The sequence below is a fragment of the Rhipicephalus sanguineus genome, unplaced genomic scaffold (genome assembly GCF_013339695.2).
Source record: "Rhipicephalus sanguineus isolate Rsan-2018 unplaced genomic scaffold, BIME_Rsan_1.4 Seq12157, whole genome shotgun sequence".
NCBI classification, from domain to species: domain Eukaryota; kingdom Metazoa; phylum Arthropoda; class Arachnida; order Ixodida; family Ixodidae; genus Rhipicephalus; species Rhipicephalus sanguineus.
The window spans coordinates 56,799-82,366 of NW_023614503.1; the positions used below are offsets into that span (position 1 = coordinate 56,799).

At 47.4% G+C, this 25,568-nt stretch overlaps 1 protein-coding gene across 2 annotated transcripts; it reads right to left on the reverse strand.

Moving 5' to 3' along the window:
- Positions 1 to 499: 499 nt before the first annotated feature.
- On the reverse strand, positions 500 to 24,143 carry LOC119376468 (fatty-acid amide hydrolase 2-A). 2 transcript variants are annotated; one of them, XM_037646282.2, is made up of 7 exons: positions 23,751 to 24,143; positions 16,336 to 16,555; positions 13,378 to 13,587; positions 12,551 to 12,670; positions 9,178 to 9,332; positions 8,353 to 8,448; positions 500 to 1,445 (listed from the first exon to the last, which is right to left on the reverse strand). In XM_037646282.2, exons 1-7 carry the CDS (start codon positions 23,937 to 23,939, stop codon positions 858 to 860), a joined length of 1,578 nt encoding a protein of 525 aa, XP_037502210.1. In that variant the 5' UTR covers positions 23,940 to 24,143; the 3' UTR covers positions 500 to 857. The 2 variants fall into 2 exon arrangements, with proteins under 2 accessions (XP_037502210.1, XP_049267379.1); XM_049411422.1 differs by having other exon boundaries at positions 8,353 to 8,444; positions 9,174 to 9,332.
- Between the last annotated feature and the right edge of the window lie 1,425 nt (positions 24,144 to 25,568).

Sequence of the window (25,568 nt, forward strand, 5' to 3'; positions counted from 1 at the left end):
CCGCTGGTCATTAAGAGTAACTGACTGGATTCCAAGAGAAGGCAAACGCGCGACTGGGAGACAGAAAGTTAGGTGGTCAGGTGAGATTAAGAAGTTTGCAGGTATAACGTGGCAGCAACAAGCACAGGACAGGGTTGATTGGCGGAACATGGGAGATGCCTTTGTCCTGCAGTGGGCGTAGTCAGGCTGATGATGTGATGTGCTGTGATGTCATGTTAAAAAAAACAGTTGGAAGTTAGCGTTCTGCCACCTCTCCTTTGTCCCCTCTTGGTTATTGCGCTGCTTATAATTGTAACCATGGTATACCAACACGCCCAATCCGACACACTTCTGAACTCATGGTGCCCCAGAGCTTGAGGAATCTGTCTCTTACCTAATCACGAGACTGCTGAGGCAGCGTTGAGCAGTAGAGACTAGATAACTGCGGATGAACTGTCATTGTATAAAACGTCAACATGCAAAACAATGTGACATCAATGTCTTTGCAGAGGCGCATATTAAGACAAGGAACCTCTGCCCCGTAATCGCAACTTCCTTTATTCGAGCATATTAAGAAACAAGCCACAAGTAGTGTAACCGTTTCCTCGGTAAAGTATTTTATAAGAATATGCCAGAAGTGTTTCGATCGTGGGAACGTATAAGAAGGTATTTGCCAAAATAACAAATTCTTTTATAACGTATCTTCTCACTACCGCAATAAAATGTACAAAAGCGTATCACGTGCAGCCTATTTCACATGAGGCGCTCTTTCTAAAGACGCTTTTCTTGCAAAATTTAGTCGACTTAGGAAGCCCTCGCCAGAAGGGCTGTACAGGAGCATAAGGCTTTATTTACCCGGTCGCGACACACGCACGCCCTTAAAGTTTCCTCGCAGGATCAATGCACCCACCAAAGCGCTTCTCGATTTCCTTGGCAAGAGCGAGGCATAGCCGGTCATTTCCTCTCTTCGCAACCACCTGGATGCACAAGGGCAAATTATCCGCTGACCGCATTACAGGGCACACCGTTGCGGGCACCTTGAACAAATTAAACAGACCCGTCATGCTGATTGCATCGAGAAATAGAAGTTCCTGATTCTGAAACGGGGCGGCACTCGCGGCTGCTGGTAGGACTAGGACTCCGTTGTCCCCCAGCGTCTCCTCAAATCGCTGCCGGGCGTTCTCTATGGAAGTGAGGCAAGCTTCAGCCTCCTGCTCCGAGCTGAGGCGGCCAAGCAGAGCCGTCGTGGACGCGATCAACGCAACGAGTGTGTGCCGGCCAGCACCGACCAGGTAGTAGAGCAGCTCGACGATTGGGTTGAGCCCGCCGGGCCTGTACATCTCGACAATTGATTTGGTCTCCTTGGCGCCGAAAATCTTGTGGAACACGAACATGCCGAATCGTATTTCTGGCAGGTGCAGCCGATGGGCTTCGAGTCCATGCGCCGCCTTCAGGTGTTGGGTGACCTGTGAATTGTAGAGAGACATGAATCGTTCTAAACAACGTGGTCCACCTTCGAGACTATAGAAACAAGAGGGATGGGAAGCTGAAAGAGAGGCATAATGTTTCGATATGCGAAAGTCACCAAGGGGTCTGAGTAATCTTGCCTGTTTGAAACTTGGTGTCCATACCTGTTAAAATGAATTCATCACATATATACTCATTTCCAGTAAGTTCCACAGGCATATTTTTTACTCCTCCTTCTGATCACCGCTTTTCTTAATATCCATTTTGATAGTGTAACAGTATATATTTCCTTAGCTTATGTTATTTACCCGTATTTAATCTGACCGTAGCACGCATTGATGTGTTTAGATGTATTTATGCCAAGAGAACCACGTCTTGTACTAAGGGGGTATGGTAGGGTACATCGACCAAAAAAGACTTATTTTTTCATTACTAAAAAATAATACACACTCTGAGGAGCAAAACCGCGCATTGGCGAGCGCGTAGGAGCGCTCGAAGTCAATTAGAAGTGGCTTCAAAAGCCGTGCCTCCTGACGGATCCAAGGGCTTGTTTACATGCTGTTTTCCGTCATAGTTTCTACATTTATGTATTTTATTGCGATAGCAATTACATGGACAGTCTCGAGGGTTTTTTGGCGTCACCGTCGCTGTCGCCGTCACCGTCATGTCCCGTATGAAGTCCAAATTGATAAGATCCCCCCGCGCATCGTATGTTCTACCGCGGGTAAAAGAGCGTGAGCGGGGGCGACGAACACGGCCGAAGCAGATATCAAACGAGTTGGCCCATTTTCATCGCTCGGAGGGTGCATGCCATAACATCACCCCGCTCGGGAGGCCTGCCGTCGAAGCAGACAGGAAACGCCCTGCCCGTCTTTAACGAGCATTAAAAGACGCGAAGGGGTGAGGGTGTCGCGCGAGCACCAACTATGAACTTTGAATTTAAGGGCGCGGTCGCGATCGCTGGAGCGCGCGCTATCTCAACAACCATCATAGCAGGCGGCTCGTATACTCCTCTACGGGCTACGCTCTCAACGCGAAGTGAATATGCGGACAGAGTATCTCTCCCTGGAGCGGCCGTATTCCCTTACACCAGCGTTTTGTAGTCACGCGAGATCGGATACAAAACAGTTAGCTGCCAGCCTCACTTCGTATAACACTACAATTTGTTGCTATCGCAATCATTGCTTCGCCCGTGCGGTGAAACCGTTACTTTTTTTATAATAAAAATTGATAGATCGGTTAAATATGTTCATTTCTTACCAATTTCATATTTTGATTGCATTTTCCGCACGTGTTTTTAAAGATAAAGCCGTAATTTTCTTAGAATAAGTTTTTAAAAAGTTTCGAAACTTGATGTACTTTTTGTGGAAAACTATCCGACCGATTGCGCTGAAATTTTCGCAGATCATACTTAAATCCCTTCCAGATAATCTGAACCTAAAACATTGAAAAATTGTATGAGGTATATTAAAGAATGATTAATAATAAAGTCTCTCTTACGGCACGTAACATGTGAGGACAATAGTTTTGTTCTTGTGAGATTAATGTAGAAACACGTTTTTAGAACCAGGACCTAATGCCACTGCCAAGTGGAATTAGCGAGCCAGATTTCACAACATACTGTTTTCGTTTCTGAGAAAAGGTACGTTAAATTTTACACCACACCATAAAATTTAGTATTTAAATACAAAATAGTAACAAAAGCTACAGAGTCTAAATCAAACAAAGCGAAGGTCAAAAGTTTTCTTATTGATCCCGCAAAATTTCACAATAAAATATGGCAAGGTACTGGATATATAAAGCTGAAATCATGATGACCCATTTGCCCTGCCATACCCCCTTAATGAAATTATCAGAACGAATAACTTTGTTTGCATTGCGCATGTGTGCACTGCTGTTGTTGCGTGGTTGCGGCCCCCTGGCCTCGTAAAGCTGTATGCTTACATATTTCTCGTCAGGGTGGCCTTCAACGTTGTACTTCGTGCATGTTGTATATAAAACTTGACTAGGGCCGACAAGCGGCGTACGCAAATAAAGCGTCGGACCTTCAATTTGATGTACCTTGGTCTAGAAAGAGACATATTCATAGTCCCACGGGACGTGTACATTGATTTGTTAGTTGCACGTGACCTCTTCGCAGTGGGAAAGTTTCTCGAGCTTTTTGTCGAATGGTCGAAGGTCAGTCGAAGGTCAGTCGAACTAAGAGCTCGGTTCCATCATCATGCCCTGCGGTCAGTGGCGTAGCCGGGGGGTGGCACACCGGGCCCGTGCCCCCCCTCCCCCCGAAAAAAATTTCTGGCTACGCCCTTCCCTGCGGCTGAAACAGCGCACAGGACTAGGACTAAACGGAAGGGCACAAAAAAGCACCAAACATTGCTTCCCTCTCAACTACTTTATTTCTGAACAAAAAACTGGGACCATCTCCCCGAAGGGAACCCTGATGGGAACACGGTAATCCGAGTTGGTTAGCTTTCATAAGATAGTTGAGGTAACGTCAGGCAGTGAGGCGCGCACGTGTATACTAATGTGAGCAACCATACCTAGCGAACAGCTCCGCTTTTGAGAGGTGACGCCGCGTCGAGCCACAAACTACAGCCCATCCACTAATTTTACCTTATTATCGTAACCATTTCTCAAACAGATAGCCGCAGCAATGAATGGCAGCAAGGAAATGCGCTGTTCATTCAGCAGTTTCAAATCATAACGCTCAACGACAGTCAAATCAACACTTTGTGAACATCTTGGGAAAAAACTTGGACCATCTCCCCGAAGGGAACCCTGATGGGATGCGAAGCAGCAGCGGTGCGCACGGCGTTGACCCGGTTGAAACGGGCGTCGACGCGGGTGCTGGAAGAATGGTTTGAAGCGAAACTCGGTGTAGCGCTTACTCGAGTAAACGTTTCTTTGAAACGCAAAGACACGGGAGGTGGGTTGTGTTTCGTGTAAGTTTCATTAAAGCGTTTGGCAAGACTTCGTAGTCGTTGTTTCTTCAGAGTCGAGACACGGGCGCTGGACCGGAGCAGGCGCGCGTTTCGCTTTGACTACCACGCGTGAAGCGAGAGAGAAGTGACACGTTCAGAGGTGTTGCGAGTGGGCGGAGCAGCCGGCAGCTGCGGACGCTACGGCGAGCATGCTGCGGGTGAGGGAGAGAGTGACGTCAGCGCGCACCTGCGAGGGAAGAGTGCGAGGGGAGCGTGACGTCAACGCAAAGCTATGGCGTGACCTACTTGGCAATGCTCCAACACCTACGGTGAGGAGAAAGCGTTGCGGCGCATTCGTACGGACGCATGTAACGTACGGCGTTACACACGTGAGTCTAAGAGCTGCTTCGCATCTAATAGTTCTTATATAGCCGCTCACCCTCTGGCGTCAAAGATATGCAAGATAGAAGCACATGTGGACCCTACATCGCGCACACTCGGGCGTTAAAAGTAGGAATGTGAGCTATCGACTTCAGAGAGGTGCAAGAAGTAAGAATAAAATTTGCAGTGGCTTAGCTCGGCTATGCCAGGATATACGTAGCGTTAGCAAAGGTTCAGCTGATTATTCTTAGCTTTCCAGATTGCCTAGGATTATTAGCCTTCTTCTGTTCATTCTTCGTACGCTGAACCTCTAATTGCCAGGCAACTACTTCGGGATCCGATGAGATAAGCTTCTCGGCTCTTCTGCGCCGTCGAGCAGCATTTTGCGCTCTCCTTCTCCATGGCGTTACCCACCTGCAAACGCCAGTCAGAGGCGCTATCAAGCGGCCCCAGCGCAGTGTCAGACGCGACTGCACAGCGAAGGCGAGTAGCTGCGCGCGCGCCGGCGCCACTGTGTCTATGGCTACGACGTCACTCCTCTCGAATGCGGCGCAGACTAGCAGCGGCGAGCCGCGCGCGGCGGTGGTGGAGTCCGCGCGCCCACCGGCGCCAGCGTGTCTGCCGCGCCTATGACGCCACTCCTCCCGAACGCGCAGACCAGCTGCGGCGAGCCGCGCGCGGCGGTGTCGGAGAGCGCGTGAGATGCCAGCTCCGGTGACCCAGCTGTGTGACATCACTGATCCTCGCACATGCGCAGCACGGCTCGTGACCCTCCATGCGAAATCGGCTCCGGCTAGGCAAGTGTAGCTAACGCTACAAAAACAACACTTTTGAATAATTTACTAGCGCAAACCGGGTGCCCTATCACTGATACATCCAGTCTCTCTGTGCTATATTCAGTGCCTCTGTACTACTACCAATGTCTCTACGTTACGAATTCTAATTTATTTTTATTTTTTGCCTCGTTTCATGAACTAGGAAGTGCACTGCCACAGAAGTTTGCATGTGATTTCTTTGTAGCTTCCTTCTTGAAATACATGAATGACAATTTTTTTCCTTTATTAATCTTCGGTCCACCTTTCAGGTTTTCGTCGAAGCTACGCGTACTTGCCATAACGGGTGTTCCTGTCCTTCAAGTTGACGAGTGATTCGACTTCGTTCTGTGATTTGCTAGCCTCTTGCAAAGTTGGGACCGAACTCGGGACCGCAGACCTAGATAGGCGTTGGTCCGGAGTTCGTATCCTGAACTAGAAAAAATTGTTTCGTCAACTAGGAACCCTTCGTCTTGAGAAGTCCGCAAAAATTTCGATCATAGCTTCGTGCTTGAAACTCGTCGTTGACAATTTTTTTGCTTTCATGTTAGCTATTACACCGTGCGGGCTTGCGAAACATTTATTTTTCGTATTCACTCTGTGGACGTGCGTAGTCGCTCGCGTGTGTGTGTGTTTAAAAGGGCTTGAAGGCTGAATGCGTGAATGTTTTACTGATAGGCACTGAAATATCGTTATTTTCCAGCGGCCTTATAATAATCACTGGGTTTGTGCCATTAATGTATATATTACTCCGTACGCCGATCAAAACGTAACATTGTTGTCTTTTAGGAGCTTGCTCGCCAAGCTTCTTATGCTCGCGCCTTGTCCTCACCTACGTGACCGTCGGCGCGGCGGCACACACCACGCTCGGCGCAAGCACGACTGCTCGAGGGCCGCCGCACCTCTCGTTTCGCTGGCTTCCTTTCTCTTCGCCCGGCGAAGTTCGCCGGGAGCTCACTAAGAGAACACTCTTCGTTGCCGCTCCGCAGCATGAACGGCAGCAGCGCGACGGGCTCGCAACGCAGCAGCAGCTCGGGAAGATCTCGCCTTGCCAATAACCAGCCAACACATGATGTCACGTACGTTACGCTCTCCGAGGCGTATCGTACGACTGCAAACGTCCCACCACCATCAGGGGCACCTGTATCGATGTTGCCTTCTCGAACTTTCCATTGTGTCCCATCATCGATAATCCCTTGGCAACATACTTTACTGATCATAAAGCAATCATCTTTAAAGGGAAACGAGTCCCCAAGCTCATCGAGGGACGCCCATCTTGTACTTTGTAAAAGAACATCTCTTGTGTATATGTAATGCATATAGATCGATCATCCATCACAAAGCAATCATCTTTAAAGGGAAACCAGTCCCCGAACTCATCGAGGGACACCCTTCTTGAACTTGGTAAAACAACATCTCTTGTGTATATATAATGTTTATGGTTCATCGAAATGTATATATACTTCATCAAAATGTATATAGAGCATCCAGCCTTACATTAATAAACATTGTGTGCGTAATGCATATATGACAACGTTGTCACGTTTATATACGATGGTAGAGGAATGTGTTTGAACTTGGTAAAACAACATATTTTGTGTATAGTAGAACCCCGCTGATACGTTTTTGAAGGGACCGTAGGAAATAAACGTAAGAGACGGGAAACGTAAGAGACGAAAAACAGGAAAAAACGGCAAAATATTTAGTGGTACAGAATTTTATTTCAATTCTTACGAGCAGCACGAAAATTGGCGCACTCAGCCGCGATCTAGTCGATGGATAGAAACGCGGAGCTTAGGACGGCCTCATCCACAGAAATGTAATCAACGTATGTGATTTTTTTAACATTAACAGCTGTAGGCATGAAAGAACTAAGCACACGCAATCACGGCCGGCGCGGCGAGTCCGACCGCGAACCGCACGCACGACCAAGCGAGCTCCAACCAGCTCTAACTCCTCCCGTTCTCCGACAAATAACGATGATGATGAGTCTACGCCAACGCGATGGCAGAAGTGAATGCCAATCTCGAAGGCCTTGCTTTCGCAAGCAATTACGTCATACACGCCATGTTGGTGCAATACAAATCTCAGAGGCTATGCTTTTGTCAATAGTAAATGCCAATCTCGAAGGCCTTGCTTTCGCGAGCAGTTACGTCATAGACGCCATCTTTGCAATTTGAATCTCGAAGGCCATGCTTTTGTTTGCATCAATTGAAAGATTCTGTTGCTTGCGCCTCTCATGCGGCTAATATTACGGTCAAACGAGGCCAAAGTGCGTGAAAATGCACCATGGCCGCTCTCTTTGGTAGTCACTCGGTCGGCTCCGAGCGCACTTCGCGACGTATCGTACGGGAACGGTCCGACAGTTACGACGTAACAGCGGGGTTCCCAATACATTGTATCCTATGGGAGCTATGCCGGGACCGGCGGAAAACGACGTAACAGCCGGGAAAACGCAGCAGTGAGGAACGTAACAGCGGGGTTCTACTGTATATAATGTTTATAGTTCATCCAAATGTATATATATATACTTCATCAAAATGTATATAGTGCATCCAACCGTAAATTAATAAACATTGTGGATGTAATGTATGTATAATAACGTTGTTACGTCTATATATGATGGTAGAGGAATGTGCACGGAGCATTCGCCGGGTTACCCGATCATCTCCGAGCAAGCTCCTCTAACATCATTCACTTCGTGGATATGGCGGTGAATTTTTTTGCTTCTCAGCATATGTAATGAGACACGTTTCAATGTGTGCGCATTGATGTTTCATATGAGGACTCACCTGTCTAACAGCTTGTCGAGCATCGGTTGTCACACGGCTGATGTGGCGGCTCCCTTCAGTGTCTATGTAATACAGCTTCAGGGTCTTAAGGTCTACCTGCATATTAATAATAATAATAATAATAATAATAATAATAATAATAATAATAATAAGAAGAAGAAGAAGAAGAAGAAGAAGAAGAAGAAGAAGAAGAAGAAGAAGAAGAAGAATTAATTACAGTAGACATTTTTCTGTCATCGGTGCTGACAGATTTCATTAATTATGCAACGAAATGAGAGAGATGAAATGTACTCCTCATTAGTTCGGTGGCTTCTATAGTGATGAATTTTTCACGGGTCATTAATGAACTGAGTGGTTGATTTCATTTGAGATGTAAGATTACCTTATTTATTTACTTCGCTTAGAAACAGTACTGCCCGCGAGCAGGAGTTTTCGTTTTCACGTCGTTCATCGCTGTGTTGAGTCAGCACATTTTTAGAGTGTTGAAGCAACCGTGTAGATGCTCTTAAAAAAAAGCAATCGTCGAAAAAAACCACGTCGCGGTATTTTCTGACCTATCCCCATCTATAAAATTAACTTTTGTAGTTTTGACAAGGTATTTGTAGGTCAACTATGTTTTTGTTTCTTTTTGAAACCAGTTCTGTGTAGTAGCTTCACCACATTAAAAATATCGACTCCTCAACGCAGTGAAACGGCGTCCATTTCGTGCACGGACATACCGTCTTTATACATTTCACATTTTATTACCATTGTGTGCGTTAAGAGGTCAAGGACGATGTTCGTTCACTTACACAGCGACCTTGTACCTTGTAAGTACGTACGTACCTCTTCATTTAGTCTAAACACGTCGGTGGTACCTCCTGCCAGAACACTTAGCATCAGTGGTAAGTCTTCCGAAAACCTGGTCATTGGTCCCACGCAGAGGAACTGGGCCAGGGTCTCTCCCACGTCGGGCATCAGACCAGCGATGGACACCACTCCTAAGGTTGGGCAGCGTATAGAAAGGACGAAATTCAGTAGCGCCATTAATCGACTCGATTTAAACCGACTTTGGAAAACGCATATGTCCACTCATAGAGAAAGTTTGAGCTAAGGAAACGCATCCTTCTACAGAAAAGTAAATCACAATGCCACGGTGCTGCTGGGTGGTTGTAAAATCCTCCCGTCGTTAGTAAAATATCGTCTCGGCTTTTTGCAATCTATTTAGTTGCTGGTGGCGCTCACGCCGCATGGCAGCTAGAGTCACTGGAAAATTTTGACAGTATCGCTTTTCCGCGCCGCCGCCGCCCATGCAACTGGGTTACTTGCATCACGTGACATCTCGCCGCCATATACTTTCCGAGCCCTTTGGGCACGCGCGTCCATCTCATAGCGTGGCCGGACATTTAGCGGTACCACGGTCCCTGTGAGTACTTCGTCGCTTTTATAAAGGCACCGTGCAGATCCTAGAAAGCACCTCAGCAACAACTAAATGTATTGTGGGATCTCTGCCCTCCCCCTCCCTTTTTTGCATTCCGTGCGAGAAAATATCCAATAACGATGTCCTACGTGCCTGCATAAAGTTAGCCGCAAGAATTCGCCCCCATAAAGGCTCGTTCACACCGAAGGCGCACTGACCAAAGCGGCGAAGCGGATTCTCAACGCGGCAAGACGGCGAATGCGCGTACTCCTGGTCAGACCACATGGCTCGCCTGGAAGCCCACGCGGCCACGGAGGTGGAAAATCTCGCGATTTTGTGGACGTGTCGCCATCACGTGGCACCGCTTGTCCACCCTCGTTACCCGAGCCGCCTGCGCCGATCTGACGCTCTTTCCGGCTCAACCGGATGTTTACTACAAAAATACACCAGTGCCACAGTCGCAAGGCGTTCTGATTGGCTGCGGCCATATGGAAACCTTCGGTGGGCGGGAAAAAATGGTCCCCGAAAAATCCGGCTCACTTTCGTCCGCTTTCGCCACCTAAAGAGGAGGTTTTCTCCGCTTTCCCGCTCGATCGCTTTGGCCGCTCCGCCTTCGCTGTGAACGAGACTCTAAGAATACTCGTTTCTGCAGGGACCTACGCGAAGCTTGGTGGGCGAGCTCTCATGCGACGGGATACTTCACCTGTTCGCTTCACTACATACACTCAGCGATATTGAAAACGACGTATACTGCATACCTTTCGATTTCGCTCGGCTCTCTATCTTTCGATCTGTTGGACAGATCACTCATGCAGCTGGAGTAAGCGTGTCACGGACGAGAGAGAAATGGAAGACCTATTGAATTAATAACTTGAAGGTATATTTGACGGTAAAATGTGGTATGATCACACGCGAGTACACTCAACTAAAGCGTGGGAAAGCACTCGGGAGGCGAAACGAGACCGATGAAGCCATGAAGAGAGTTCGCGACCACATGGAAACAATCGCCACGCATTTCACTCGTATGGCGTGACCGAGCGGACGCAAGCAGTCTTGAGGCGAGGTGGAGGTGCCCAGCGCAGGTGCGCCATGCGCATGCGTAGTAGTAATAATAGTGGAGTCGCGGTGAAGCAGGCGTGAGCAGTGTACGGGCGGAGAGCGCGGTCGGGCGCCGCTGCGCGATGATCGCGTCACACGGCGCATTCGCGGTAGCTCATCACTGGCTGCGGATCTGTGTCTTGGTTGGGCGAAGCTAGTGCGAAGCTGCGTGCAACTGCGCCGGTTGTTGCTAGGCAACGGGAGGTTGCGTCATTGCTCCGCGGATTTTTTTTGTCCGCGTTTGACAGATTACGGCCGGCTTCTACAGCTCCGCTCTTAATGCAGGGGTGACTTTCGCCAAAGTGTAGTTAGCTGGGTCAGTGGGTACGGATCCATATTAGTAAGCAGCGCGAAAAACAAGACGACGCACACAGGAAGGAGTGACAAGAACAAGGATAACATGAAGTATGGGCCATGGGGATGCTCTGGTTTTTGAGCGAAAAAGTGTCTGAAGTTTTTCTTTGCGCATGCACCATACGGCCGAGTGCTGCATGTGTATCTTTTACTTCTGATTAAAAAGCTTAGTTCTCGTTCCTTCGTGAGCCGTCTTCTTTCCACGTTGCTTACTGCCATGGTAGAATTTCGCCTATAGCATTATTGGCGAAGACGGTTTCTGTAACCTGTAAGCATATTTGGCATCGAGGCACTCCACGTTAATAAGCAGTGTGTGTGCGCTTTCTTTCTGTCATAGCTTCTGACACTTGCACTTCATGTTCGCTGTCTCGGTCTTCGCGACTCTTGTGCTGTATGTACTGAAGTACTGGTTGTAAATTGGCTCTGTGTAGATTGTGCGGAGTGCCTTTTTTTAACAATACACAGAACAATACACAGAGTTTTTCGAAAAGCTGCGACTTTCGGAGTGGTACCGACGCACGCGCCAACCCGGGGAGAAATTGGAGGATTTTATCTTTATGTCGGCCAACTAGTAAGGAAGATTCGCGAGGATGCGTGCAAGTTGGTAAAGGTGGATTGAGTCTTGTGCCAAATGTAATCCCGTTTCTATGACTGGGCGATGTGGTCACGACCTGTGAAAGCTTGATGATCTTGGAAGCCGTGGCCAGCAGCTTCATGGAGCGAGCGTGGCGCCGGCTTCATTATCTGCCTCCGACACCAAAAGAAAAGCACGTCGCGCCAAACCTGGCACATTTAGCGCATGCCGTCCCTGATTCAGTGACAGTTGTCAGGGATCCACACATGCCGCAATACACCCCTTTGGTATTTGCATGCAGAGTCTAGTTAAACAGTTCAGGAGCGGGCGGGCGTGACCACAATGTAGGCTGTGAAATAATTTCGGACCTATCCAACACATACTGAACTTCATCTCTGCTGTGATCGCACGTCGTTGACCTGAGCAAATATCTCTTCGTGCGCCGCGCTGAGTGCCGCGCCTTCAAGAGTTTCTATGCGCAATCAAGCACCGCATTGGGAAAGGCAACACACATGGTGGTGCCTTAAACTGGGTGCCCATTTAACCATTTAACCGTATAGAGATACTCTAGATAAAATATTTCCTGATACCCTTTTCCAACTTATGCTCTGATGTAGGCATTGACACATTTTCCAACGACCGCCTATTGACCACATTTGATGGCCTTATTTGTGTAAACAACGTGCAGAAACTGCCGCAACAGTGGGTTGGGGTAAAGAGGAGGAAGTTCATTGTTACATGCAAAATGAAAACACAGGATTTATAAACATCACCAGCTGTAGGCTTGTGGCCGAATACGCCGCAGTAGGCAGCTGGTATTCGCACGCTTCCGCCGAGGTCTGTTCCCAGACCAATAAGAGATCCAGCTGCTGCGAGGAGGCTTCCCTCTCCACCTGCGGTTTGCAAAAAAAAAAACAACGATAAGTGGTGAACGTCTCTTTGTGCGCGTGGCATATTACAAGCTTCCATTCAGTCGCTATCGTACCATGATCATTATCAACCTATTTCAAATCCACTGCAGGACGAAGGCATTGCGCAATGATATCCGATATACTCTATCTTGCGCGAGATGAGTACAGTTCATGCCTGCGAACTCCCTAATTTTGTTGCTCCTCCTAAGTCTCTACAGTCATCGGCTGCATTTCCAGTCCATTGGTACCCATTCAATTGATATAGCGTACTACCGATTGTCTGTCCTACACCTTATGTTTCCGGTCCAGGTCATTTGTCAACCAGTATATGGGCCGGCGTTTACGCGGCCGGCCCACAACGCCCCGCATCGAGCGGGAACACATCGCATAGAAAACTCCAATTTTCCTCTCGACACACATGAATGCACAACGCTACAATGAGGACGACGATGAGCCCTCGGGCCACTCTAGGTGGCCGGACACTTCTTCCGCTTCCCCCCACCCCCCCCCCCCCCCCTCACATGATTCTTTCACGAATCAATAAAGTTGTTTACCTACCTACCTACCTACAATGAGATTGTGCAGCTCCGTCCTCGTCCTCTAAGCGGTGCGCAAAAACGGAGCAATGAATACATGCCATACTAGCCCAAACAAGTACCCTCCCATGAATGTACAAAGTTTGCACGCACCACTGCTTCCACCTGGGCTCCGCCGTGTGTCGTGCGGGTTCCTCGTACATCCGTCCACCAAGTTCTTCGAGTCACACCACATGCACATCTCGGGCACGTTGGTAAGCGCCAGCGGGATGGCGCCGGCTTCCCGGAGCATTGCCACACATGGGGCATCTTCAATGGCACGCCGCCCATGCCAGAAAAGGGAGCCTGCGTCCTGTCGCAGACCTGCGAGGGGAACACACTTCCGCAGTTCATATTCTGGTGTCAGAAATTCCACGATGGGAAGCAGAGGTAAAACTGAGGTCCTATTGAAGATCCCAACGTTGCTCGACATAAAGTTTATGATGGGAAATGTGGTGTACGTTCTGGGCATAAAGGTGGGCATCGTGGGACACTTGATGGGTGTGCTGGGTGAATGTTGGGATATCTGGTGAGTGTGTGGGCACTCGGTGAGTATAATGGGTGGGCGGTGGGACATAAGGTGGCGGGTGTGTTGGATGGATGCAGGGCCACTTCGTGTTTGGTGGGAGACCCGGTGGGCAAAGTGGGTGAGTGATGGCGTATACATGGTAATATGCCGGGTCGGCACTCGGTACAATGGATGTGACAATGAAAGCATGATGGGGAGCCTGTGCCAATGGTTCCACATATGTTGCTGATAATGAATGCTTGGTGACCAACTGTATTTATAATGCATAGAAGTAAGCGTTCGAGAACATCTTGTAATTGTTGTGCGGTTTCCTTTGGATGAGAGTAATGCTATTATATCACAAGTGATTGAGAACACAGCAAACCGCGCTGTCACTGTTATTTCACATGTATGCACATTCAGTGCATGTAATTAAGGCCACCGTTGAAAGTGAGGAAGCTAAATTGAGCAGTGAATAGAGTTAATACCCGTCGAAGAAGACGAAGTTGTCACTTGCACAAGATAGCAGAGGCATCTGAGTGCAAACTCGTAGTACCGGAAAACGCGTTAACGGTACTACTGACGAGGAATGATATTTACACGCGCGCATGCACCGCTATGCCCAGGGGCGTAGCCAAGGGGGGGTGGGGGGGGTTCAAACCCCCCCCCCCCCCGAAATTTTTCAATTTTGCTTGCGTATATAGGCCCGCACACATACAAACGCACGCACGAACGTACATAAAGTATGGTTGAACCCCCCCCCGAAAAAAATTTCTGGCTACGCCCCTGGCTATGCCAATGTGTAAGAACTGTCTACGTTGCTTCAGGCTTCATTTATGAAATGTCATGAACATATATATTTGATATGCGGTGACAGCATGACAGATTTCGCACCATCAAGTTCAGATAAAGTTAGAGTTGTTTCATCATTTCGCGCACGTATCATCTACAAGATAGAACAACCGATGTTCCTATTCCATTAAAGGGACCCTGAAACGATTTTGACGATACTGTATAAACGCATTGAGCCGGTAAAGCCAGTCCAAAGAATCATTTGAAAACCGATTTAAGCTCTGTTCGTCAACTGTGCGATTTACTACAAGACATTAAACATGTGAATCGCTACAGATCGCCGCGGCTCAGCCGAACAAGTTTTCAACTTCTCGCGCCTTTTGCACGTAGAACTGTTCCAATACAAGTAGCAGCCATAGACCGATATGATTGGATATCTCCACTCTTCGTCAGGGAAACTCCTGCGGGCAGCGAGCGTCGTCTGCCTGTGTTACAACGTTCTCCGTGTTGACGTGAGCTGAGCGACAGTGCTTATCTCGAGGGTTCTTTCATTGGACAAAATGAATTGCCCCAGCTGTGTTGTGTACCACACATATAGCAACTGGTGACTTGTAAAGCTGCGACATCATGTAATGTTTGTGAGGCATCTGGCGAGCGGAATCCCTTCAGCTCGCCGCTGCAATGAGCGTCGCGCTCTCGCTATCCGTTCAACGCCACGATCCACGTGTCGGCGGCTGTAACTTCACCACTGAAGACACAACCATATTGCCCGAGTTTACGCTTATCGGTGATCGTTCTTGAATTCTTTTTGTCTGTCCGCATGGCTTTGCAGGTTCTCACTGTACAGGAGATTAAAATAAGCTCGGCTGGTAGTACGGCGGCATCTGTCGGCGCAGATATCAACCACATCGCGAGCCTTGTCTTTATTGTCAGACGGCGTGCTGCCGAGCGCACTGGGCCATGGTCTCCGAGATGGCGCGCAACCTGTCGGCACGCAATCTCGAAAGCCATAACTGGGCGCAGCTCAAACCGTCGAGTGCGCTTGTGAGTAGGCTGCGATCGCCAGCGATGCCAGCGTGTCTCATGAGTTAAGGAAGCAAGGTAGTGGTGAGAAGAAGGGTAGAGATATAATTGTCCGTAGCGGCCTTGGTACACGGTGCGTCGCTTAATTTGTGGTGCAAATGAATTGATGATGATCTAGCCGAAACGCTGACAAAACGTCAAAAAGCCGTTTCAGGGCCCCTTTATCGACAACTGCCATTTTGTCGCGCCACTATTTCAAAAACACTACGATACCTCACCATTGACGCTCGGAATGGTTCCCGCACTTGCTAGATATCTGGTTCACGCTTTATAACATACGCTAACGTATCGGACAAGTTTTTCATCCATCCATATGGGTTAAGGCTGTAAGGAACCTTGCGTTAAATCTGGCGATAACAAGAGCGCATTTTGTGTGCATTCCTCAGTGCGCAGGTACGTGAGCTTCCACCAACCCTGAAAATTCTTTCTCTCCCCCCCCCCCCCTGCAAATAGAGCAAGCAGCGACGCCGGGCTATAGTAAGTTTTCAAAGACTAATATTTGTACTAGGGAGGCTTGTCTGATGCGGCGCCGCCATCCGCCTTCGATTGTTTAAATATCTGTAGTTTATGAACCATCTAGTGACCGAATCAGTGATTGTACTTTGCATGTATAATCTACCAGCTAGCTTGGGCATTACGTTAAGACTGACTACTACCGGCATCTCGCGATGCAGCAACCAGTAAAGCACCTTTGATCGCAACGCTGTTCTTGGCAGTGAACGGCAGCCCCAGCAGCGGCTTTTCTTTGCTCAGTTGGCTCGCGCCGGTGGTTCCCGATGCAACCAGTCTGTCGACCTCCTCGGCATCTTTGAGAGCCTCTTCAAACCTCTCCTCGACGACAGCGTTGATGATGGGCTGCACCTCCCTGATGCGTCTGATGTAGGCCGAGACAAGGTCCACGCTTTTGACCTAGAAGGACAAGAATAAGAAAAATGCCAGAACTGAATGAACTCTTTTCTTTGTTTTGTTCATTATTCAGAAGCGAATAACAAATGATACTATCGCGCCGTCTAGAATGCAAGTACTAACGCACATGTTTCCAATAAATAATGTATGAGATCCCGATTGCTGTCTACGATGTTTTTTCACATATCACTCCGTGCACACAATCATTTTTATGAGGCGACATTAATTTGAGTACGAGTTGAACGGAAAAACGACAGGTGAAGTCTTCGAAGTTTTCGCATTAGTACCGATAAGCGTACGCTTTTCACATGCTTCAAATGTGGGTACACATGCATTTGCAGGCAATCAGTCTTACTATTCTTAGTAATTACACTTTTACATTAAGCTTTTTTAGCACTAAAGATACCCAAATAAAAAACGCCAGGCCTGCGCGGAAAGCGCAGCACAGTCACAGCGAAAGCTGGAAGAGTGGCATTTCTAGAGCCCGTTTGCTTGCTTGCTTGAACCTCTTCTACTGTCTCTTACCCACAAAGGGGGACTGGCCATGAAACCGGCGGTAAACATTACATGGAAATCTAGAATTTAAACAAAAGTAATTGAATTAATCGGACTACAAGCGAGTATTGAAAATAAAATAAGAATCTTTGGATTATGTGCCAATATAATGAGAAAAGAACCTTAATATCGAGCCCGTTATAAACTCTCTTGTGGTTACTTACAAGTACACTAGCAACGTACCCACTACGCCACAAATAATAATTTTTGTGAAGTTGGGAAGCACCCACCACAACATTACTCGTCATTCTGCGGAGAAGCGAGGTACCATCTGTAAGACATTATGTGCAGTTTCTTGATGCGACGGCTGATGACGATGAAGAATTATGACTGAGCCTTTTGTAATGGGTTGGAAGCTTTAAAGGACCTACTAGTTACGTAATTCGCATTGTGTGACGCCCGGTCGTTATTTGCCTCTCCATCCACGCTTTATAACATACGCTAACGTATCGGACGCGTTATTCGAAGGTCGCAGGTTCGGTGCCTGCCCGCGGCAAGTTATCTTTCCGTCCACTTTTCTTTCTTGACATTTACCTTACATTTACCACTAATACCATTCCGTATACTTTCCTTGGCATTATTGTCTGTTAGTGCTCATAAATATTGTGTATAAAAAACAAAAACGAGCCCTTAAAATTAACACTTCTTTCCTTCACGCTACCGTGAGAAAGAGATAGAGAGAGAGAATTGACTTTATTGAGACGCTGTAGAAATGGATCATGGGAGCCTTATAGGCTTCCTTGGCAACCAGTAGAAGTGCACTTGCGACGTACCCACTACGCTATAAATCATCATAATTTTTGTGAAGTAGGGAAGCAACCACTATGCAATTTTTGTTCATTCTGCGAAGAACCGTGGTACCTGCTAAACACCTGTAAGGCATTATGTGCACTTTGTTGGGGCTGTGGCTGATGACGATGAAGAATTATGCCAGAGCCCTTTGTAATGGGTTGGAAGCATTCAACAACCCACTCGTAGCGCAATCCGCATTGTGTGACGCCTGGTTACAGAATTCGCATTGTGTGATGCTTGGTTGTTAATTTAATCTTCTACCACGCCACATTACATATGTTAATGTGGTTCCTTCGTGACATGAAGCCTGTATAGGGTTTTTTGCAGAGCAGTTTCAAGCACCGGCATGGCTCTGAGGTAGAATACTGGGCTCCCACGCAGAGGACCCAGGTTCTAACCACATTCCATCCTGGAAATTTTTTCTTATTTCGTTTTTTTTTTCCTTATTTCGAGCGATAGTGGTTACGGAAACCGGCGGCGGCGGCGGCGGACAACTACGGCGCCAAAAACGGCCCTTGTTGTGATCTCATAACAGCTTTCGCTGTAAAACGTATTTGGCCGCACCATGCAACAGCACTTATGGTAAGAGGAAAAGAAATAATTCCTGAATGTGATAATTACGCACTTTCCGTTCACCGAAAACTCATTAGGTGCGCCAGTCCTAATGACATATCGGTGACGATTTTGCCCTGATACAGATCTCGAATTATATAGGATTGTCCGCGAATGCCATGGTTGGCTCATAGCTTGGGCTCCGTGTTTTCGGATAAATCTGAAAAAATCCGATAAATACTCACCGGTAAAATGTTTGACAATTCGGATTAATCCGATAAGCTCAGATTTTAAAAGGGCATTTTCAACGTTCAAAGGGCATTTTAAAAGCTGACAATCATCATTCGAAAGGAGCGCACCTTCATCAGCGGCAGCAACCTCGTAAAGTATGCTCGCGCCTATTACAACAAGCTTTAAGGCTCTAATACGAACACACGCAGATGTGTTATGTTCAAGTATTTGTTGTTATATGTATATGTGTTTGCGCGTTCAAACCTTGCAGACATCTAAATTACACTTAATGTGGTCACGTATTTTCGTGTTCAGGTATCATTTTATCTAAGATTTCGGAGTATTACGAATAATAATAATAATAATAATATTAGGTCCTTTATTTTTCATGAAGAAGATGAAGGAGGCTGGGAGAAAAAGCTGAGAAGCAGCTTGATTTCCCTTTATAATTGTCAGTGTGGCCAATCCCCCTCGTGGGTATGAGCCAGTCTCCTGAAGGCGAATCATGATGACTGTGACTGCCCGAAAATTTCATCTATGATGGACAAAGCTCGTCTGCTTATACGCCGCCACCTCCTAAAGCAGCACCCAGACCAACGTGTCGCGAACGGATCGTTTCCTCCCCGTGTTCGTGGTCGTGGCTTGCCTCGTCGTTCCAGAGCACTGCTATATAAACTAAGAGTCGGCTCAGTATACCAGCGCGAACGCTTATATCGTCAAAGACGTGTGAACAGTCCGTTGCGTGCAGCTTGTGGCTCATGTGAAACACTTGAGCATCTTATAATTACACTGTCCCGAATTTGTTACGCAGCGCGCTTTGATGATTAAGGAATATAAATTCCTCGGATTTAAATGCGCGACCATTGACGATTGCCTCTTTCCGAGAGGTTGTGTACCTCGACGCGAGCAGGCCCATCGAGCTCTGCTGACCTTTATGGACCAAACGGATCTGGCCACCCGTCTATAAGCGTTTCTTTTTTCCTTTTTTTTGTGTGTGTGTTTACCTATTCTTGTCCAAGTCTTCGTCAATATTTTTTCTTTACTTTCCTATATCTTTTCCTCCTTTTCTCCTCCTAGCTTCCTTCCCTCTGCCTCTTCCCTCCTCCCGAAAGAGTAGGCAGGCGTTGTGCCCCTCTTGGCGGCAGTTGCCAGCCTGCACTCTCCCTCTTTTCTCTGTGCCTTTGTGTATCTATCTATGCAAATGAAATAAATAAATAAATAATCAAATGGCGCCACAAAATGCACCGATTATGTCAGGTATTAACATTAAAAAGCATTGGAAACATCACGAAAAAGCTCATTCAACGCTAACGCAACGTAATCTGAAATATTGATAGCACCGCACCTCTACGATATCATGCAATATTTATTGCATACTTCCAAAGCCCGCAGCTATTCGTAGCATTTTTTGCGGTGTATTAGGTCGCATAGTGAATCGCGTTCGCGTCGGCGCAATTTCAAAATTTAAAGTTTGAATGCTCAACAAGATATTAGGAGTTTCTTCCCATGAAATCCGTAATCTTTGACGTAATAGTGATTTTTGTGCATCGCGCGCTGGTTGCAACCTTAATGTTAGCTCGGTGGTGTGTTTATAGCGTACAACATTAATAGACTATGACAAAGTTGGAACAGCAGTTTACGCTGATGCATACTACAAAACAACGACGTATTAGTGTGACGAAGACTAGCTTGATCTTTCTCCAGAGGAGAGATGAACGCAGAGCAAAGCACGATACTAACGACAGTGGACAAGCTGAATAATTCTCGACCATTCCATTATTGTATCTCTAGTCTAATTCACGACGGTGCGAAGTAAACAAACATGGCTGTGGGAGGGCATGGAGACGGGCTGTGCAGCGTGTTCTGACACATGTGCGACGTGCGACACCCAGCGGCGTAGCCAGGGGGGAAGGGGCACACCGGGCCCGTGCCACCCCCTCCCCCCCCCCCCGCCTCCACGAAATTTTTTCCCATGGGATACGGAGCACAAAATGACACTCGACCCCACTTATCTGCCCAGACCCAATATCGGATCGAGGAGGTGCCCCACCCCCGAAAAAAATTCTGCCTAGGCCACTGGCGACGCCAGGCCACATTTATTATGTGACATCGTGATCCATATTGCAATAGATCCACAATTATGTACATAATCAAGCGCAAAAGAGTACATTTTTTCAGCTCTTCCATTCACATCGCTTGGAAACGAACCTTCTTGGGAAGGAAACTGAGCACGCGACCCTCAGTGCTAAAACGAGACAGAACCAGACTACGCACGGAAATTTAAGGAAAGAAAAAACACGCATAAAGGAGCGAGCAAACAAACAGAGTGGTCAACTGAGGTAATTTGAGGAAGGGGATCTCGTCTACGTGAGGGACACTCGAGGTGAAATCGTGACGTGGTTTCCCGGAAAGATCATCAACAGGAGGTCACTCATGACATATTTAGCGTTTGCATCGGGGCAAGCAAGACTTTGTATCGGAGCAAGCAAGCAAGCACGTGGGCCATCTGCACGATCGTAGCGCGCCAGCCGATATTCGGTTGCACATTTTTACGAGCGCGGACAGCCGACAGGATGCGGTCGAGCCTAGTGTAATGGAGCCCTCGGGGCCACCTCAGCATACAGACAGTAAGAAAGGTAACGCTCTCAGGCGTAGTACGCGCCTGAGACGTTTTCCTGACCGTCTGAATTATGACACTTTTAATCTCAGTGGGGAGACCTTGGGCTCCACAAAACCCACACATGTATAAGCATCGGCAAAGTGTGCGTGTATAACACCGTGAGTTCAGTGAGAGAGCACATGTCCTCTCACAGTTTACGTCAGAGCGCGGCGGTGAATTATGTGCTCTTGCAGCCGCTGTGAATTCCAGACATTTATAAAGTTGCGATTAAAGTTTTGCAGGTTAACAGTTGCCCTTCCCGTAAATTGCGCATCCATGTCCTCCGAAGCGTTATCTGATCGTGTATTGCAAGCAACCCAAGATTTGTTCTTTTGCTGTGGCGTTACTTCAAATGTCACCAAGATGAATTTATCTAGCAATGGTAGACGCTGCTGCAAATTAGTGTGAGAAGTTGAATGCATATGGGGCATACAGGACATTCCAAAAAATATGTAAGCGTTCGAAAATGTAGTATACGATCTTTATCCGATATGTTTCCTAATGTGTGTCTAACAAAGAAAACGAGCCCTTGAAAAGTCACCTTTCTTCCTTCATTCATCGCAAGGGTCTCGTTCTGGCAGACTTCATGCCTTCAGGTAGTATGCGAGGGATTATTGGTCAGCTGCCAGCTCGTAAAAAGATCACGTGTTACGTGACGCCTGTTGCCATGGCGGCGAGTGTTCCACACTCGCCGCCATGGCTGCGATCGGCGCTGACTAACCCTCCTAGGTTTAAATGCACATATATACCCCAAAATGTCGACGAGAGGATGACCTCCACCATAGCTCAGTGGTAGAGCATCGGACGCGTTATTCGAAGGTCGCAGGCATGGTCCCTGCCGGCGGCAAGTTGTCTTTTCGTCCACTTTACTTTGTCCACCTTTATATCCTAATTACTACAAATAACATCTCCTATACTTACCTTGGCATTATTGTCTGTTAGTTCTCATGCATAATGTGTCTGACAAAGGACACGAGCCCTCGAAAAGTCACCTTCTTTCCTTCGTTCACAGAAACCTACGGTACATAACGTTAATGTAATACCAAAATGCACCATTTTTAAGCATAATCTAAGGTGACATGTTCGTGTCCCTGCCTTAATTAGAAATGCTGCTTCACGAAGGCCTACTCATTTGGAATTGGAATGACCAGCAGCCCAACATGTGATAACTGTAGCTGCGAGGAGGCAATCGCCCATCTTCTCCGTGAATGTCCTCGCTTCAGTGCACCAAGAAAATAGCTGTCCAAAGTATTGATAGACTTGACAATCGCTCATTGTCGGAGGAAACGCTCTTAGGACAGTGGCGGAAATCGTCTTCGGCACCGAAAGCTTTGAGAGCGTTGTTGAGCTTTTTGCGCACTAGTCTCACAGACAAACTAAGCAGTGTCGCTTATCGCATTATTGTTCTTTTTTTCTCCTTTCTTTGTAACATCTCTTTTCTATCATCTTTCACTCCCCCTCCCCCTTTCTCCAGCACCGGGTAGCCAGCCGGTCTGAGAACGGGCTAACCTCCTTGTCCTTCCGTTTTCTTTTCCACCCTCCCTCCCCGCTGATATGTACACAACCATAATTCTTTCTTTTGTTCATTTTGGGTAGTACAAGTTTCGTAGAGACCTTTCTATATTTCTGACTTAACAAAACAAGGTTCCCCATTGATGTTGCTTCCAGTTGAGGAGAAAGGTGGAAGGTTCTCGGTAATGTGTAGGCGAAGTTCAATGTTTCAGAACTATATAATGAGAACAATTGTCGTAGTCATAGGCATAGCCAGAGGGAAATTATGGGTTTTAACCCTCCCTCCCCCCCCCCTAGTACTTTTCTGTTTGTATATATATATATATATGTATATATTTAGAAGCACACAAAAAAGCAGATGCGCATAATATAGAGAAGTGTGAGACCTGCCGCCCCCCCTCCACCCCCCTCGCAATGAAATGCTGGCTATGCGCGAGATCTTAGGAGTAAATTGTGTGCGCAGGCATTCGTAGCGTAATTCCTGTGTTTCATGAACAGAGCAGCACTTATTCAATTGCCTTGCATAAATATCAAGCGCAGCAAGGATAAAGTTTACCAGAAATGAAGGGGCCGACCGACTACGTCATCTGGGAGGGATTGACGGATCGGGCGAAAGCGATGTGGTTCGAGGTTTGAGCTTCATTCGAAGCGCTCAACTGTTGTGACGGCGCTGTAGTCGTCTCTGCATCCAAAAGCGTTTCGTATTGTATTGCCATTGTTTGAATTCTGCCGTTATAATAGTGCTCTTCAATGATTATCATTACCCACTAAAATGAACTGCAGTCTACTCTACAGGCTGAATTATTTGCATTAAGTGTGCCGTCTCGCTTGTGGACTCTTGCATGGTCTGTAATAAAAGCTTTTTCGGATGCGAGTTAAATTGGAAAGCCACTTCACCTTGCCATTTCTGATGTCGGCAGCAAGAGATGTAGCAGAACGGAGAAGGAGCTTGTCGGTTACAGGTGGCAGTGGTACAGGCCTTTTCCAAGAAAACCACAGGGCAAATAACAGCCGGGTCACTATGCACCACAAGTATATTCCCAGCTCCAGTAATAGCTCACGACAACTTCCCAAGATGGTAGCCATTGCACGAACAACGTTCTGTCAGAAAACGTCAGCCTGCACAAACGCACCTCCCTGAGAGCTACCTCACTTCGGGTGTGCACTGAGAGTGTTACTATCCTAGCAGCCACTATCACTACCTCGTAGATAGCGTACACTCAAGTACCATACAATGCGCGTAGGGAGCTTGCGAACGGAACTCACAAGCTGCATACGCTACGGCGCAGTATACAAGGTAACCGCAGCATCGGCAGCGTCGCTGATGACAGAGCCAGCTGCGCTTTGAGCAGCTTGACAATCAAATGGCGTGACACGTGGATACGGTCAAGGTTTATGAAAGGCATTCTTCTTCGGCATGATAGCACTGCCTGACCCTCAGAATTACAGCTGTTTGCACCAAGACAGTGCACGCATTTACACTGCTTCCTACTCTGACATGGATATTTACGCATATCCATTAATTTATGCCTTTCCTCGGAGTCACCACAGTGGACCCAATTATCAAAAAGGGGCCGTCATACTCCTTTTTTTAGCGCATAAAACGAACAATTCACGGCCTCTCTTACACAATACTTAAGAACACTTGAAGGCGAAAGCCTTATAGCGCTGACGCATTAGAGATCGACATGTAAGCCAACATATTCGCTTTGTTGCCACCTCTCCGCCTCGGTTTGTTGAAGTCGTCGCGTTGTCGGCGACGTAGGCACTCGTGGTATTATCCCTCGCTCACGCCGTTTGGCTCCTTTAGCAACATTCCGATTGTCCAGCTTTAGGTCTAGCGTACTCTCGTGGCCGACGACAGAAATCACTAGCTCCGGCTACAGCGTCTACCTCAGACCCGCTTTACATTATCCGCTCAGCCCATCCGGTACCTGGGAAAGGGTAAAGCATAGCATAGCCTTGTACAGTACAGTGTAGCAAGGGGTGGGAAGGGAAGTGGGGGGAGGAGGAGGAGCGGGCCGCCAGCTCCGCTAGGTCATCAGTCTTCGCATCACTAATGCGTAGCGGCCCCATTTTAGGGGCGAAGCTCCTTAAGGCGGCACCCGTTCGTCCCTCGTAGTCGTAGTCGTAGTGCGTAACCAGTCGTACGCTTTGACCTCCAAGGTGGTGCCGGTGGGAGATTTTTCCTGTGCGTTGTTGAACAATAAAAAATTCGCAGCGTTAGCGAGAAGCCGACTTCTTCTGTCTCTCATTCCCATTAGCAGCCATTCTTTACCTCCAAGGTAGTGCCTGGTGAGATTTCTCCTGTGCGTGATTAAACAATAAAAATTTTGTTCAAAACGCGGTTGATTGATGAAATAAACCAACGAAAGACGCCAGATGTTTTGTAAAAGCAAAACGAAAGAACGCCAGATCTTTCTAAAGCAAAACGAAAAGACGCCAGCTGCTTAACGAAAGACGCCAGATGTTTTCTAAAGCAATAGTTTTCTAAACAATGAAAATTCACAGCGTACATGTAAAATTAAAGTGAGCTGCAAGTCGTCATAACTCATCCAACCTTTAGTATAAACGCGCCCGATCTCACGTCGGTGATGATGTACTGGGCAGAATTCACGGAAGATTCACGGTGTACCGATGAACCTCCGCAGCTTCGCCCACTCATCATCATTCACTCCGTGGATATGCTGTGATTTTTTTGCTCCACACGGCGGC